Source organism: Bombina bombina, chromosome 6, assembly GCF_027579735.1.
Source record: "Bombina bombina isolate aBomBom1 chromosome 6, aBomBom1.pri, whole genome shotgun sequence".
Taxonomy (NCBI): Eukaryota; Metazoa; Chordata; class Amphibia; order Anura; family Bombinatoridae; genus Bombina; species Bombina bombina.
Window position 1 is genome coordinate 101,348,477 of NC_069504.1, and position 17,727 is coordinate 101,366,203.

Here is a 17,727-nt window from a genome sequence, read left to right on the forward strand (position 1 = left end):
ATATATATATATATATATATATATATATATATATATATCTTTTTTTCCATTAAAATCATTAATTTGTAAAAACATTACTTACTCTGTTCATAATCATTCCACTGATTTCCAGAACCGACATATCTGCTTTCTTGCAGTCATTTCCTTCCCATACGATAGCACTGACTTTTTCTAGTCCTGGATTGGGACTATGAAGCCAGGGTACGTGACTCTAAACAAATTAAAATATGTTCAAATACAACAGTGGTTAAGTTTGCCTTTTCTCTGCTAGCTGCCACAGATGGTTAACATACTTCCAATGCCACGTCATAGTAAAGCCAAATTCTGGGTGAATGCTTAGTCCATAAAAAATAAATAAGTGCTATTTTGGTTTTAAAATGAAGTTAGCTGTTTAATTGCAGCTTATCAATGTTAGGCTTTAAATATGACAGCTTAGTAAAATAAATCATTCAAACATACTCGCTTTGTAAGAAGAGGAGCTTTCTTTTTATTTAGAAACAGCCCCAGGGGCACAGACAACCACATTTCAACTGACTGTACATAAAGGATATATTTTTCGCTCAGCTAAAGAGATTCTTCTGCTTATTAATGACATGTAAATTTTGCCTAAGGAGATAAAAAAAAAAATCCCAGTACAAACAGAGTGCCCACTGTAGATTTGTTAAGGTTGGAACGGTGCAGAAAAATTATTGAAACATACCATTCAGTTTTAGCCATGTGTAAGAAAAATGGGGCACTGGTCAAATACAGAGATAGCTGCAGGCAATTTCTATTGTTATTATAAGATTATTGTTTTCCTAGAACTAGGGGCTTTTGGGGGGGGGGGTTCTCAAGCAGGACTTTACCTATGCATTTACCCCTTTGCATGCATGCAATTCGTAATAATCTAGGATCAGCAAACATGATATGTTCTAACAAATCAGGGCATACTGTTTTTTGCATTAAAATGTCCCTGGAAGAATGCCTGTGTTCTTTGGGAACAATTTTGTAAACCACCTGGTTTGTGCAGAATTAATGCACAATATCTGACAGCAGAACTGTCATTTGTTGGTAAGACAAACACCACAAGATTTATTATAGTAAGAAATGTTGAACCTACAATATACCATATAGCAGGAGAAGAGCGTTTCTTTCTGCTAATGGACAGTGGGCAGAGGAATTTGGGCAATTACTCTTTCCCTGCGGCATGAATAAAAAACATAATTTATGCTAAACTGATAAATTTATTTCTCTTGTGATGTATCGAGTCCACGGATTCATCCTTACTTGTGGGATATTATCCTTCCCAACAGGAAGTGGCAAAGAGAGCACCCACAGCAGAGCTGTCTATATATCTCCCCCTTAGTTCCACCCCCCAGTCATTCGACCGAAGGCTAGGAAGAAAAAGGAGAAACTATAGGGTGCAGTGGTGACTGAAAGTTTTAAAATAAAAATATATATGCCTGTCTTAAAAAACAGGGCGGCCCGTGGACTCGATACATCACAAGAGAAATAAATTTATCAGGTAAGCATAAATTATGTTTTCTCTTGTAAGATGTATCGAGTCAACGGATTCATCCTTACTTGTGGGATACCAATACCAAAGCTTTAGGACACGGATGAAGGGAGGGACAAGACAGGTACCTTAAATGGAAGGCACCACTGCTTGTAGAACCTTTCTCCCAAAAATAGCCTCCGAAGAAGCAAAAGTATTGAATTTGGAAAATTTGGAAAAAGTATGAAGCGAAGACCAAGTCGCCGCCTTACAAATCTGTTCAACAGAAGCCTCATTCTTAAAAGCCCATGTGGAAGCCACAGCTCTAGTAGAATGAGCAGTAATTCTTTCAGGAGGCTGCTGTCCAGCAGTCTCATAGGCCAAACGGATGATGCTTTTCAGCCAAAAGGAAAGAGAGGTAGCCGTAGCCCTTTGACCTCTCCGTTTACCAGAATAAACAACAAACAATGAAGATGTTTGACGGAAATCTTTAGTTGCTTGTAAGTAGAACTTTAAAGCACGAACCAAATCAAGATTGTGTAACAGACGTTCCTTCTTTGATGAAAGATTAGGACACAGAGAAGGAACAACAATCTCTTGATTGATATTCTTATTAGAAACAACCTTAGGAAGAAACCCAGGTTTGGTACGCAAAACCACCTTATCTGCATGGAAAACAAGGTAAGGGGAATCACATTGTAAAGCAGATAGCTCAGAAACTCTTCGAGCCGAAGAGATAGCTACGAAAAACAAAACTTTCCAAGATAGAAGCTTAATATCTATGGAATGCATAGGTTCAAACGGAACCCCTTGAAGAACTTTAAGAACTAAGTTTAGGCTCCATGGCGGAGCAACAGGTTTAAATACAGGCTCGATTCTGACCAAAGCCTGACTAAATGCTTGAACGTCTGGGACATCTGCCAGACGTTTGTGTAGTAGAATAGACAAAGCAGATATTTGTCCTTTTAGGTAAAAAGCAGATAATCCCTTCTCCAAACCTTCTTGGAGAAAAGACAATATTCTAGGAATCCTAATCTTACTCCACGAATAACCGTTGGATTCACACCAATAAAGATATTTGCGCCAAATCTTATGATAGATCTTCCTGGTGACAGGCTTTCTAGCCTGAATCAGGGTATCAATGACCGACTCAGAGAAAACAGAATTTATGTTTACCTGATAAATTACTTTCTCCAACGGTGTGTCCGGTCCACGGCGTCATCCTTACTTGTGGGATATTCTCTTCCCCAACAGGAAATGGCAAAGAGCCCAGCAAAGCTGGTCACATGATCCCTCCTAGGCTCCGCCTACCCCAGTCATTCGACCGACGTTAAGGAGGAATATTTGCATAGGAGAAACCATATGGTACCGTGGTGACTGTAGTTAAAGAAAATAAAATATCAGACCTGATTAAAAAAACCAGGGCGGGCCGTGGACCGGACACACCGTTGGAGAAAGTAATTTATCAGGTAAACATAAATTCTGTTTTCTCCAACATAGGTGTGTCCGGTCCACGGCGTCATCCTTACTTGTGGGAACCAATACCAAAGCTTTAGGACACGGATGAAGGGAGGGAGCAAATCAGGTCACCTAAATGGAAGGCACCACGGCTTGCAAAACCTTTCTCCCAAAAATAGCCTCAGAAGAAGCAAAAGTATCAAACTTGTAAAATTTGGTAAAAGTGTGCAGTGAAGACCAAGTCGCTGCCCTACATATCTGATCAACAGAAGCCTCGTTCTTGAAGGCCCATGTGGAAGCCACAGCCCTAGTGGAATGAGCTGTGATTCTTTCGGGAGGCTGCCGTCCGGCAGTCTCGTAAGCCAATCTGATGATGCTTTTAATCCAAAAAGAGAGAGAGGTAGAAGTTGCTTTTTGACCTCTCCTTTTACCGGAATAAACAACAAACAAGGAAGATGTTTGTCTAAAATCCTTTGTAGCATCTAAATAGAATTTTAGAGCGCGAACAACATCCAAATTGTGCAACAAACGTTCCTTCTTTGAAACTGGTTTCGGACACAGAGAAGGTACGATAATCTCCTGGTTAATGTTTTTGTTAGAAACAACTTTTGGAAGAAAACCAGGTTTAGTACGTAAAACCACCTTATCTGCATGGAACACCAGATAAGGAGGAGAACACTGCAGAGCAGATAATTCTGAAACTCTTCTAGCAGAAGAGATTGCAACTAAAAACAAAACTTTCCAAGATAATAACTTAATATCAACGGAATGTAAGGGTTCAAACGGAACCCCCTGAAGAACTGAAAGAACTAAATTGAGACTCCAAGGAGGAGTCAAAGGTTTGTAAACAGGCTTAATTCTAACCAGAGCCTGAACAAAAGCTTGAACATCTGGCACAGCTGCCAGCTTTTTGTGAAGTAACACAGACAAGGCAGAAATCTGTCCCTTCAGGGAACTTGCAGATAATCCTTTTTCCAATCCTTCTTGAAGGAAGGATAAAATCTTAGGAATCTTAACCTTGTCCCAAGGGAATCCTCTAGATTCACACCAACAGATATATTTTTTCCAAATTTTGTGGTAAATCTTTCTAGTTACAGGCTTTCTGGCCTGAACAAGAGTATCGATAACAGAATCTGAGAACCCTCGCTTCGATAAGATCAAGCGTTCAATCTCCAAGCAGTCAGCTGGAGTGAAACCAGATTCGGATGTTCGAACGGACCCTGAACAAGCAGGTCTCGTCTCAAAGGTAGCTTCCAAGGTGGAGCCGATGACATATTCACCAGATCTGCATACCAAGTCCTGCGTGGCCACGCAGGAGCTATCAAGATCACCGACGCCCTCTCCTGATTGATCCTGGCTACCAGCCTGGGGATGAGAGGAAACGGCGGGAACACATAAGCTAGTTTGAAGGTCCAAGGTGCTACTAGTGCATCCACTAGAGCCGCCTTGGGATCCCTGGATCTGGACCCGTAGCAAGGAACTTTGAAGTTCTGACGAGAGGCCATCAGATCCATGTCTGGAATGCCCCACAGCTGAGTGACTTGGGCAAAGATTTCCGGATGGAGTTCCCACTCCCCCGGATGTAATGTCTGACGACTCAGAAAATCCGCTTCCCAATTTTCCACTCCTGGGATGTGGATAGCAGACAGGTGGCAGGAGTGAGACTCCGCCCATAGAATGATTTTGGTCACTTCTTCCATCGCTAGGGAACTCCTTGTTCCCCCCTGATGGTTGATGTACGCAACAGTTGTCATGTTGTCTGATTGAAACCGTATGAACTTGGCCCTCGCTAGCTGAGGCCAAGCCTTGAGAGCATTGAATATCGCTCTCAGTTCCAGAATATTTATCGGTAGAAGAGATTCTTCCCGAGACCAAAGACCCTGAGCTTTCAGGGATCCCCAGACCGCGCCCCAGCCCATCAGACTGGCGTCGGTCGTGACAATGACCCACTCTGGTCTGCGGAATGTCATCCCTTGTGACAGGTTGTCCAGGGACAGCCACCAACGGAGTGAGTCTCTGGTCCTCTGATTTACTTGTATCTTCGGAGACAAGTCTGTATAGTCCCCATTCCACTGACTGAGCATGCACAGTTGTAATGGTCTTAGATGAATGCGCGCAAAAGGAACTATGTCCATTGCCGCTACCATCAACCCGATCACTTCCATGCACTGAGCTATGGAAGGAAGAGGAACGGAATGAAGTATCCGACAAGAGTCTAGAAGTTTTGTTTTTCTGTCTATTATTGTTCCCAAGAAGGGAACCCTTGTTGACGGAGATAGAGAACTCTTTTCCACGTTCACTTTCCATCCGTGAGATCTGAGAAAGGCCAGGACAATGTCCGTGTGAGCCTTTGCTTGAGGAAGGGACGACGCTTGAATCAGAATGTCGTCCAAGTAAGGTACTACAGAAATGCCCCTTGGTCTTAGCACAGCTAGAAGGGACCCTAGTACCTTTGTGAAAATCCTTGGAGCCGTGGCTAATCCGAAAGGAAGCGCCACGAACTGGTAATGCTTGTCCAGGAATGCGAACCTTAGGAACCGATGATGTTCCTTGTGGATAGGAATATGTAGATACGCATCCTTTAAATCCACCGTGGTCATGAATTGACCTTCCTGGATGGAAGGAAGAATAGTTCGAATGGTTTCCATCTTGAACGAAGGAACCTTGAGAAACTTGTTTAAGATCTTGAGATCTAAGATTGGTCTGAACGTTCCCTCTTTTTTGGGAACTATGAACAGATTGGAGTAGAACCCCATCCCTTGTTCTCTTAATGGAACAGGATGAATCACTCCCATTTTTAACAGGTCTTCTACACAATGTAAGAATGCCTGTCTTTTTATGTGGTCTGAAGACAACTGAGACCTGTGGAACCTCCCCCTTGGGGGAAGTCCCTTGAATTCCAGAAGATAACCTTGGGAGACTATTTCTAGCGCCCAAGGATCCAGAACATCTCTTGCCCAAGCCTGAGCGAAGAGAGAGAGTCTGCCCCCCACCAGATCCGGTCCCGGATCGGGGGCCAACATTTCATGCTGTCTTGGAAGCAGTGGCAGGTTTCTTGGCCTGCTTTCCCTTGTTCCAGCCTTGCATTGGTCTCCAAGCTGGCTTGGCTTGAGAAGTATTACCCTCTTGCTTAGAGGACGTAGCACTTTGGGCTGGTCCGTTTCTACGAAAGGGACGAAAATTAGGTTTATTTTTTGCCTTGAAAGGCCGATCCTGAGGAAGGGCGTGGCCCTTACCCCCAGTGATATCAGAGATAATCTCTTTCAAGTCAGGGCCAAACAGCGTTTTCCCCTTGAAAGGAATGTTAAGTAGCTTGTTCTTGGAAGACGCATCAGCCGACCAAGATTTCATCCAAAGCGCTCTGCGCGCCACAATAGCAAACCCAGAATTCTTAGCCGCTAACCTAGCCAATTGCAAAGTGGCGTCTAGGGTGAAAGAATTAGCCAATTTGAGAGCATTGATTCTGTCCATAATCTCCTCATAAGGAGGAGAATCACTATCGACCGCCTTTATCAGCTCATCGAACCAGAAACATGCGGCTGTAGCGACAGGGACAATGCATGAAATTGGTTGTAGAAGGTAACCCTGCTGAACAAACAACTTTTTAAGCAAACCTTCTAATTTTTTATCCATAGGATCTTTGAAAGCACAACTATCCTCTATGGGTATAGTGGTGCGTTTGTTTAAAGTGGAAACCGCTCCCTCGACCTTGGGGACTGTCTGCCATAAGTCCTTTCTGGGGTCGACCATAGGAAACAATTTTTTAAATATGGGGGGAGGGACGAAAGGAATACCGGGCCTTTCCCATTCTTTATTAACAATGTCCGCCACCCGCTTGGGTATAGGAAAAGCTTCTGGGAGCCCCGGCACCTCTAGGAACTTGTCCATTTTACATAGTTTCTCTGGGATGACCAACTTGTCACAATCATCCAGAGTGGATAATACCTCCTTAAGCAGAATGCGGAGATGTTCCAACTTAAATTTAAATGTAATCACATCAGGTTCAGCTTGTTGAGAAATGTTCCCTGAATCAGTAATTTCTCCCTCAGACAAAACCTCCCTGGCCCCATCAGACTGGGTTAGGGGCCCTTCAGAAATATTATTATCAGCGTCGTCATGCTCTTCAGTATCTAAAACAGAGCAGTCGCGCTTACGCTGATAAGTGTTCATTTTGGCTAAAATGTTTTTGACAGAATTATCCATTACAGCCGTTAATTGTTGCATAGTAAGGAGTATTGGCGCGCTAGATGTACTAGGGGCCTCCTGAGTGGGCAAGACTCGTGTAGACGAAGGAGGGAATGATGCAGTACCATGCTTACTCCCCTCACTTGAGGAATCATCTTGGGCATCATTGTCATTGTCACATAAATCACATTTATTTAAATGAATAGGAATTCTGGCTTCCCCACATTCAGAACACAGTCTATCTGGTAGTTCAGACATGTTAAACAGGCATAAACTTGATAACAAAGTACAAAAAACGTTTTAAAATAAAACCGTTACTGTCACTTTAAATTTTAAAGTGAACACACTTTATTACTGCAATTGCGAAAAAACATGAAGGAATTGTTCAAAATTCACCAAATTTTCACCACAGTGTCTTAAAGCCTTAAAAGTATTGCACACCAAATTTGGAAGCTTTAACCCTTAAAATAACGGAACCGGAGCCGTTTTGAACTTTAACCCCTTTACAGTCCCTGGTATCTGCTTTGCTGAGACCCAACCAAGCCCAAAGGGGAATACGATACCAAATGACGCCTTCAGAAAGTCTTTTCTAAGTATCAGAGCTCCTCTCACATGCGACTGCATGCCATGCCTCTCAAAAACAAGTGCGCAACACCGGCGCGAAAATGAGGCTCTGCCTATGCTTTGGGAAAGCCCCTAAAGAATAAGGTGTCTAAAACAGTGCCTGCCGATATTATTATATCAAAATACCCAGATAAAATGATTCCTCAAGGCTAAATATGTGTTTAATAATGAATCGATTTAGCCCAGAAAAACATAATTTATGTAAGAACTTACCTGATAAATTCATTTCTTTCATATTAGCAAGAGTCCATGAGCTAGTGACGTATGGGATATACATTCCTACCAGGAGGGGCAAAGTTTCCCAAACCTTAAAATGCCTATAAATACACCCCTCACCACACCCACAATTCAGTTTAACGAATAGCCAAGAAGTGGGGTGATAAGAAAAAAGTGCGAAAGCATATAAAATAAGGAATTGGAATAATTGTGCTTTATACAAAAAAATCATAACCACCACAAAAAAGGGCGGGCCTCATGGACTCTTGCTAATATGAAAGAAATGAATTTATCAGGTAAGTTCTTACATAAATTATGTTTTCTTTCATGTAATTAGCAAGAGTCCATGAGCTAGTGACGTATGGGATAATGACTACCCAAGATGTGGATCTTTCCACACAAGAGTCACTAGAGAGGGAGGGATAAAATAAAGACAGCCAATTCCTGCTGAAAATAATCCACACCCAAAATAAAATTTAATGAAAAACATAAGCAGAAGATTCAAACTGAAACCGCTGCCTGAAGTACTTTTCTACCAAAAACTGCTTCAGAAGAAGAAAATACAACAAAATGGTAGAATTTGGTAAAAGTATGCAAAGAGAACCAAGTTGCCACTTTGCAAATCTGATCAACCGAAGCTTCATTCCTAAACGCCCAGGAAGTAGAAACTGACCTAGTAGAATGAGCTGTAATCCTATGAGGCGGAGTCTTACCCGACTCAAAATAGGCAAGATGAAATAAAGATTTCAACCAAGATGCCAAAGAAATGGCAGAAGTTTTCTGGCCTTTCTAAAACCGGAAAAGATAACAAATAAACCAGAAGTCTTTCGGAAAGACTTAGTAGCTTCAACATAATATTTCAAAGCTCTAATAACATCCAAAGAATGCAACGATTTCTCCTTAGAATTCTTAGGATTAGGACATAATGAAGGAACCACAATGTCTCTACTAATGTTGTTGGAATTCACAACTTAGGTAAAAATTCAAAAGAAGTTCGCAACACCGCCTTATCCTGATGAAAAATCAGAAAAGGAGACTCACAAGAAAGAGCAGATAATTCAGAAACTCTTCTGGCAGAAGAGATGGCCAAAAGGAACAAAACTTTCCAAGAAAGTAATTTAATATCCAATGAATGCATAGGTTCAAATGGAGGAGCTTGAAGAGCCCCCAGAACCAAATTCAAACTCCAAGGAGGAGAAATTGACTTAATGACAGGCTTTATACGAACCAAAGCTTGTACAAAACAATGAATATCAGGAAGAATAGCAATCTTTCTGTGAAAAAGAACAGAAAGAGCAGAGATTTGACCTTTCAAGGAACTTGCGGACAAACCCTTATCTAAACCATCCTGAAGAAATTGTAATATTCTCGGTATTCTAAAAGAATGCCAAGAAAAATGATGAGAAAGACACCAAGAAATATAAGTCTTCCAGACTCTATAATATATCTCTCTGGATACAGATTTACGAGCCTGTAACATAGTATTAATCACAGAGTCAGAGAAACCTCTTTGACCAAGAATCAAGCGTTCAATCTCCATACCTTTAAATTTAAGGATTTCAGATCCTGATGGAAAAAAGGACCTTGAGACAAAAGGTCTGGTCTTAACGGAAGAGTCCGCGGTTGGCAAGAGGCCATCCGGACAAGATCCGCATACCAAAACCTGTGAGGCCATGCCGGAGCTACCAGCAGAACAAACGAGCATTCCTTCAGAATCTTGGAGATTACTCTTGGAAGAAGAACTAGAGGCGGAAAGATATAGGCAGGATGATACTTCCAAGGAAGTGAAAATGCATCCACTGCCTCCGCCTGAGGATCCCGGGATCTGGACAGATACCTGGGAAGTTTCTTGTTTAGATGAGAAGCCATCAGATCTATTTCTGGAAGTTCCCCCATTTGAACAATCTGAAGAAATACCTCTGGGTGAAGAGACCATTCGCCCGGATGCAACGTTTGGCGACTGAGATAATCCGCTTTCCAATTGTCCATACCTGGGATAAAAACCGCAGAGAATAGACAGGAGCTGGATTCCGCCCAAACCAAAATTCGAGATACTTCTTTCATAGCCAGAGGACTGTGAGTCCCTCCTTGATGATTGATGTATGCCACAGTTGTGACATTGTCTTATCTGAAAACAAATGAACAACTCTCTCTTCGGAAGAGGCCAAGACTGAAGAGCTCTGAAAATTGCACGGAGTTCCAAAATATTGATCGGAAATCTCACCTCCTGAGATTCCCAAACCCCTTGTGCCGTCAGATACCCCCACACAGCTCCCCAACCTGTAAAACTAGCATCTGTTGAGATTATAGTCCAGGTCGGAAGAACAAAGAAGCCCCCTGAACTAAACGATGGTGATCTGTCCACCATGTCAGAGAGTGTCGTAAAATCGGTTTAAAGATATTAATTGAGATATCTTTGAGTAATCCCTGCACCATTGGTTCAGCATACAGAGCTGAAGAGGTCGCATGTGAAAACGAGCAAAGGAGATCGCATCTGATGCGGCAGTCCTAAGACCCAACATTTCCATGCATAAGGCTACCAAAGGGAATGATTGTGACTGAAGGTTTTGACAAGCTGATATCAATGTTAAACTTCTCTTGTCTGACAAGGACAGAGTCATAGACACTGAATTTATCTAGAAACCTAAAAAGGTTACCCTTGTCTGAGGAATCAATGAACTGATTGGTAAATTGATCCTCCAACCATGAACTTGAAGAAACAACACAAGTCGATTCGTATGAGATTCTACGAAAATGAGAAGACTGAGCAAGTACCAAGATATCGTCCAAATAAGGAAATACCAAAATCCTATTCTCTGATTACAGAAAGAAGGGCACCGAGAACCTTTGAAAAAAATTCTTGGAACTGAGGCTAGGCCAAACGGTAGAGCCACAAAACTGGTAATGCTTGTCTAAAGAGAATCTCAGACACTAAAAGTGATCTGGATGAATCGGAATATGCAGATACACATCCTGTAAATCTATTGTAGACATATAATGCCCTTGCTAAACAAAAGGCAGGATAGTCCTACAGTAACCATCTTGAATGTTGGTATCCTAACATAACGATTCAATAATGATAGATCCAGAACTGGTCTGAAGGAATTGACCTTCTTTGGTACAATGAAGAGATAAAATAAAACCCCAGCCCCTGTTCCAGAACTGGAACTGGCATAAATACTCCAGCCAACTCTAGATCTGAAACACATTTCAGAAATGCTGAGCCTTGCTGTGTTAACTGGGACACGGGAAAGAAAAGAATCTCTTAGCAGGAGGCCTTAACTTGAAGCCAATTCTGTACCTTTCTGAAACAATGTTTCTGAAACCAGAGATTAAGAACGGAATTGATCCAAATTTCTTTGAAGAAAACGTAATCTGCCCCATACCAGCTGAGCTGGAATAAGGGCCGCACCTTCATAGGTACTTAGGAGCTGACTATAGGTTTCTATAAGGCTCGGATATATTCCAAACTGGAAATAGTTTCCAAACTGATACCGCTCCTGAGGATGAAGGATCAGGCTTTTGTTCCTTGTTGTGAGGAAAGGAACGAAATGATTATTTACCCTGGAAAGAAAGGGAAAGCAAAGTTGACTTAGAAGACATGTCAGCATTCCAAGTTTAATCCATAAAGCTTTTCTAGCTAAAATAGCTAGAGACATATACCTGACATCAACTCTAATGATATCAAAAGATGGTATCACCAATAAAATTATTAGCATGTTATAGAATAATAATAATGCTATAAAATTATGATCTGTTACTTGTTGCGCTAAAGCTTCTAACCAAAAAGTTGAAGCTGCAGCAACATCCGCTAAAAATATAGCAGGTCTAAGAAGATTACCTGAACATAAGTAAGCTTTTCTTAGAAAGGATTCAATTTTCCTATCTAAAGGATCCTTAAATGAAGTACTATCTGCCGTAGGAATAGTAGCACATTAGCAGGAGTAGAGACAGCCCCATAACCTTAGGGATTTTTGTCCCAAAAAACTCTAATCTGTCAGATGGCACAGGATATAATTTGCTTAAACGTCTAGAAGGAGTAAATAAATTACCCAAATTATTCCATTCCCTGGAAATTACTTCAGAAATAGCATCAGGGAGATAAAACACTTTTGGAATAACTACAGGAGATTTAAAAACCTTATTTAAACGTTTACATTTAGAATCAAGAGGACCAGAATCCTCTATTTCTAATGCAAATAACACTTCTTTAAGTAAAGAACGAATAAATTCCATCTTGAACAAATACAAAGATTTATCATCATCAACCTCTGAGACAGAAACCTCTGAACCAGAAGAACCATTATCAGTATCAGAATGATGATGATCATTTAAAAATTCATCTGAAAAAAAGAGAAGTTTTAAAAGACTTTTATGTATACTAGAAGGAGAAATAACAGACATAGCCTTCTTAATGGATTTAAAATAAATAAAATCTCTTATGTTATCAGGAACACTCTGAAAATTAGATGTTGACGGAACAGCAACAGGTAATGTAACAGTACTAAAGGAAATTTTATCTGCATTAATAAGTGTGACATGACATGCAATACAAATAACAGCTGGAGAAACAGATACCAAAAGTTTATAGCAGACTTAGCTTGGTAGCTCCAGCACTGTGCAGTGATTTTCCTGTAGTAACTTCTGACTCAGTTGCAACGTGGAACATCTTGCAATATGTAAAAGAAAAAAACAACATATAAAGCAAAATTGATCAAATTCCTTAAATGACAGTTTCAGGAATGGGAAAAAAATGCCAGTGAACAAGCTTCTAGCAACCAGAAGCAATAAATAATGAGACTTAAATAATGTGGAGACAAAAATGACGCCCATATTTTTTAGCGCCAAAAAAGACGCCCACATTATTTGGCGCCTAAATGCTTTTGGCGCCAAAAATGACGCCACATCCGGAACGCCGACATCTTTGGCGCAAAATAACGTCAAAGAATGACGCAACTTCCGGCGACACGTATGACGCCGGAAACGGAAATAGAATTCTTGCGCCAAAAAAGTCCGCGCCAAAAATGACGCAATAAAATGAAGCATTTTCAGCCCCCGCGAGCCTAACAGCCCACAGGGAAAAAGTCAAATTTTAAGGTAAAATATGTTAAATTAAAATGCATTATCCCAAATATGAAACTGACTGTCTGAAAATAAGGAAAGTTGAACATTCTGAGTCAAGGCAAATAAATGTTTGAATACATATATTTAGAACTTTATAAACAAAGTGCCCAACCATAGCTAGGAGTGTCACAGAAAATAAGACTTACTTACCCCAGGACACTCATCTACATATAGCAGATAGCCAAACCAGTACTGAAACGAGAATCAGCAGAGGTAATGGTATATATAAGAGTATATCGTCGATCTGAAAAGGGAGGTAAGAGATGAATCTCTACGACCGATAACAGAGAACCTATGAAATAGACCCCTTAGAAGGAGATCACTGCATTCAAATAGGCAATACTCTCCTCACATCCCTCTGACATTCACTGCACGCTGAGAGGAAAACCGGGCTCCAACTTGCTGCAGAGCGCATATCAACGTAGAATCTAGCACAAACTTACTTCACCACCTCCATCGGAGGCAAAGTTTGTAAAACTGAATTGTGGGTGTGGTGAGGGGTGTATTTATAGGCATTTTAAGGTTTGGGAAACTTTGCCCCTCCTGGTAGGAATGTATATCCCATACGTCACTAGCTCATGGACTCTTGCTAATTACATGAAAGAAAAGTCTACAGTCTTAATAAGCCCTTGTGAAGCCCTTATTTACGATCGTAATAAACATGGCTTACCGGATCCCATAGGGAAAATGACAGCTTCCAGCATTACATCGTCTTGTTAGAATGTGTCATACCTCAAGCAGCAAGAGACTGCTCACTGTTCCCCCAACTGAAGTTAATTGCTCTCAACAGTCCTGTGTGGAACAGCCATGGATTTTAGTGACGGTTGCTAAAATCATTTTCCTCATACAAACAGAAATCTTCATCTCTTTTCTGTTTCTGAGTAAATAGTACATACCAGCACTATTTCAAAATAACAAACTCTTGATTGAATAATAAAAACTACAGTTAAACACTAAAAAACTCTAAGCCATCTCCGTGGAGATGTTGCCTGTACAACGGCAAAGAGAATGACTGGGGTAGGCGGAGCCTAGGAGGGATCATGTGACCAGCTTTGCTGGGCTCTTTGCCATTTCCTGTTGGGGAAGAGAATATCCCACAAGTAAGGATGACGCCGTGGACCGGACACACCTATGTTGGAGAAACCACGCTTTGATAGAATCAGGCGTTCAATCTCCAAGCAGTCAGACGCAGAGAAATTAGATTTGGATGCGTGAACGGACCTTGAATTAGAAGGTCCCGCCTCATTGGCAGAGTCCACGGTGGAACCGAGGACATGTCCACTAGTTCTGCATACCAAATCCAGTGTGGCCACGCAGGTGCTATCAGAATTACCAAAGCTCTCTCCTGCTTGATTCTGGCAACCAGACATGGGAGGAGAGGAAACGGTGGAAATACATAGGCCAGATTTAAGGACCAAAGCACTGCTAGAAATCTGATGAATTTGGCCGCAGCAAGCTGAGGCCACGCCTGAAGCGCATTGAATATCACTGTCAGTTCTAGAATGTTTATCGGGAGGAGAGCTTCCTCCCGAGACCATAAGCCCTGTGCTTTCAGGGAGTTCAAGACTGCACCCCAGCCTAGCAGGCTGGCATCTGTCGTTACAATGAGCCACTCTGGCCTGCGGAAACACATTCCCTGAGACAGGTGGTCCTGAGACAACCACCAGAGAAGAGTCTCTCTGGTCCCCTGGTCCAGATGCAGTTGAGGAGATAAATCTGCATAATCCCCATTCCACTGTCTGAGCATGCATAGTTGCAGTGGTCTGAGGTGTAGGTGGGCAAAAGGAACTATGTCTATTGCCGCTACCATGAGTCCGATTACCTCCATACACTGAGCCACTGATGGCCGAGGAATGGAATGAAGAGCTCGCAAGTGCTTAAGAGTTTTAATTTTCTGACCTCCGTCAGAAATATTTTCATTTCTACCGAGTCTATCAGAGTCCCTAGGAAGGAAACTCTTGTAAGAGGGAAGAGAGAACGCTTTTTTATGTTCACCTTCCACCCGTGAGCTCTCAGAAAAGCCAACACGATGTCCGTGTGAGACTTGGCTAGCTGGAAAGTCGACGCCTGAATTAAGATGTCGTCTAGATAAGGCGCCACTGCTATGCCCTGTGGTCGCAGAACCGCCAGAAGGGACCCTAGCACTTTTGTGAAAATTCTGGGAGCCGTGGCCAACCCGAAGGGAAGGGCCACAAACTGGTAATGCCTGTTTAGAAAGGCGAATCTGAGAAATTGATGATGATCTCTGTGAATAGGGATGTGTAGATACGCATCCTTTAAGTCCACGGTAGCCATATATTGACCCTCCTGGATCAGAGGTAGAATAGTCTGAATAGTCTCCATCTTGAATAATGGAACCTTGAGGAACTTGTTTAGAATTTTGAGATCCAAGATTGGTCTGAAAGTTCCCTCTTTTTTGGGACCCACAAACAGGTTTGAATAAAACCCTAGCCCCTGTTCCTCTCTTGGGACTGGGCGGATCACCCCCATGGTATGTAGGTCTTCTACACAGCGTAAGAACACCTCTCTCTTTGTCTGGTTTACAGACAATTGAGAAATGTGAAATCTCCCCCTTGGAAGGGAGTCTTTGAATTCCAGAAGATACCCCTGGGACACAATTTCTAAAGCCCAGGGATCGTGAACATCTCTTGCCCAAGCCTGAGCGAAGAGAGAGAGTCTGCCCCCTACTAGATCCAGTCCCGGATCGGGGGCTACCCCTTCATGCTGTCTTAGAGGCAGCTGCAGGCTTCTTGGCCTGTTTACCCTTGTTCCAAGCCTGGTTAGGTCTCCAGACTGACTTGGATTGGGCAAAATTCCCCTCTTGCTTTGCAGTAGAGGAAGCTGAAGCGGGACCACTCTTAAAGTTCCGAAAGGAACGAAAATTATTCTGTTTGGTCCTCATCTTACTTGATCTATCCTGAGGGAGGGCATGACCTTTCCCTCCAGTGATGTCTGAAATAATCTCTTTCAGTTCAGGCCCGAATAGGGTCTTACCTTTGAAAGGAATGTTCAAAAGTTTAGATTTAGATGACACATCAGCAGACCAGGACTTAAGCCATAACGCCCTGCGTGCTAAAATGGCAAAACCTGAATTCTTTGCCGCTAATTTAGCCAGTTGAAATGCGGCATCTGTAATAAAAGAATTAGCCAACTTAAGGGCCTTAATTCTGTCCATAATCTCCTGTAATGGACTCTCCATTTGAAGAGCCTCCTGTAGAGCCTCAAACCAGAAAGCAGCTGCAGTCGTTACAGGAACAATGCACGCAATAGGTTGGAGAGAAAAACCTTGATGAACAAAAATTTTCTTCAAGAGACCCTCTAATTTTTTATCCATAGGATCTTTGAAAGCACAACTGTCTTTGATAGGTATAGTTGTACGCTTAGACAGAGTAGAAATAGCTCCCTCCACCTTAGGAACTGTCTGCCATGAGTCCCTTATGGTGTCAGATATGGGAAACATTTTCTTAAAAACAGGAGGGGGAGTGAAAGGAATACCTGGTCTATCCCACTCCTTAGCAATAATATTCACAATCCTCTTAGGGACTGGAAAAACATCAGTGTAAACAAGAACCTCTAAGTATTTATCCATTTTACACAATTTCTCTGGGACACTATAGGGTCACAATCAGTGTTCCCTCTAAGGCCAGTTTTGTGTGCGGCCCAGCAGTGAAACAGTTAATTAGGTAACCACACCCTGCAATTAGCAATCACTGCACAATGCAGATGGCAAGGTATGGTTTTCTTGTTAACTGTTTCACTGCTGGGCTGCACACAAAACTGTCCTTAGAGGGAACATTGGTCACAATCATCTAGAGTTGCTAATACCTCCCTAAGCAATAAGCGGAGGTGTTCAAGCTTAAATTTAAAGGCCGTCATATCAGAATCTGTCTGAGGAAGCGTCTTTCCTGAATCAGAAATTTCTCCCTCAGATAACAAATCCCTCACCCCTACCTCAGAGCATTGTGAGGGCATATCAGATACGGTTACTAAAGCATGAGACGGCTCAGCATTTTTCCTTAACCCAGAGCTGTCCCGCTTTCCTTGTAAACCAGGCAGTTTGGATAAAACCTCTGTGAGGGTTGTATTCATAACTGTGGCCATGTCTTGTAAAGTAAATGAATTTGACGCACTAGAGGTACTTGGCGTCACTTGTGCGGGCATTACTGGTTGTGACACTTGGGGAGAGCTAGATGGCGAACCCTCATTTACTTCTGACTGAGAATCATCTATTGCTCTATTTTTAAGTGCTAATATATGTTCTTTATAATTTATAGACATATCAGTACAATTGGGACACATTCTAAGAGGGGGTTCCACAATGGCTTCCAAACATATTGAACAAGGATTTTCCTTGGTGTCAGACATGTTAAACAGGCTAGTAATGTAATAAGCAAGCTTGGAAAACACTGTAATCAAAGTAAATAACACTTAGACATAAAACGGTAATGTGCCTTTAAGAGAAAAAAAGCTGCACAAGTTCTGCAAAACAGTGTAAAAAAGCAGTAAACTTAACAAAATTTTTACAGTAGTATCTTACAGCCTTAGTAACTTTGCACAGCTATGCAAATAAACAATTAACCCCTTAATGGCAAAACCGGATTGAAAAAATGTCAAAACCGGTAAAAAAGACTTTCAGCACCTTGCCA

At 41.9% G+C, this 17,727-nt stretch overlaps 1 protein-coding gene across 3 annotated transcripts in view; it reads right to left on the reverse strand.

Moving 5' to 3' along the window:
- PHTF2 (putative homeodomain transcription factor 2) overlaps positions 1-17,727 on the reverse strand; it is a 522,887-nt gene that overhangs the window by 94,176 nt on the left and 410,984 nt on the right. For all 3 annotated transcript variants that reach the window (XM_053716525.1, XM_053716526.1, XM_053716524.1), the window contains one exon: positions 83-211. In XM_053716525.1, coding sequence (XP_053572500.1) covers positions 83-211 — 129 coding nt within the window. The remainder of the gene's footprint in view (positions 1-82; positions 212-17,727) is intronic.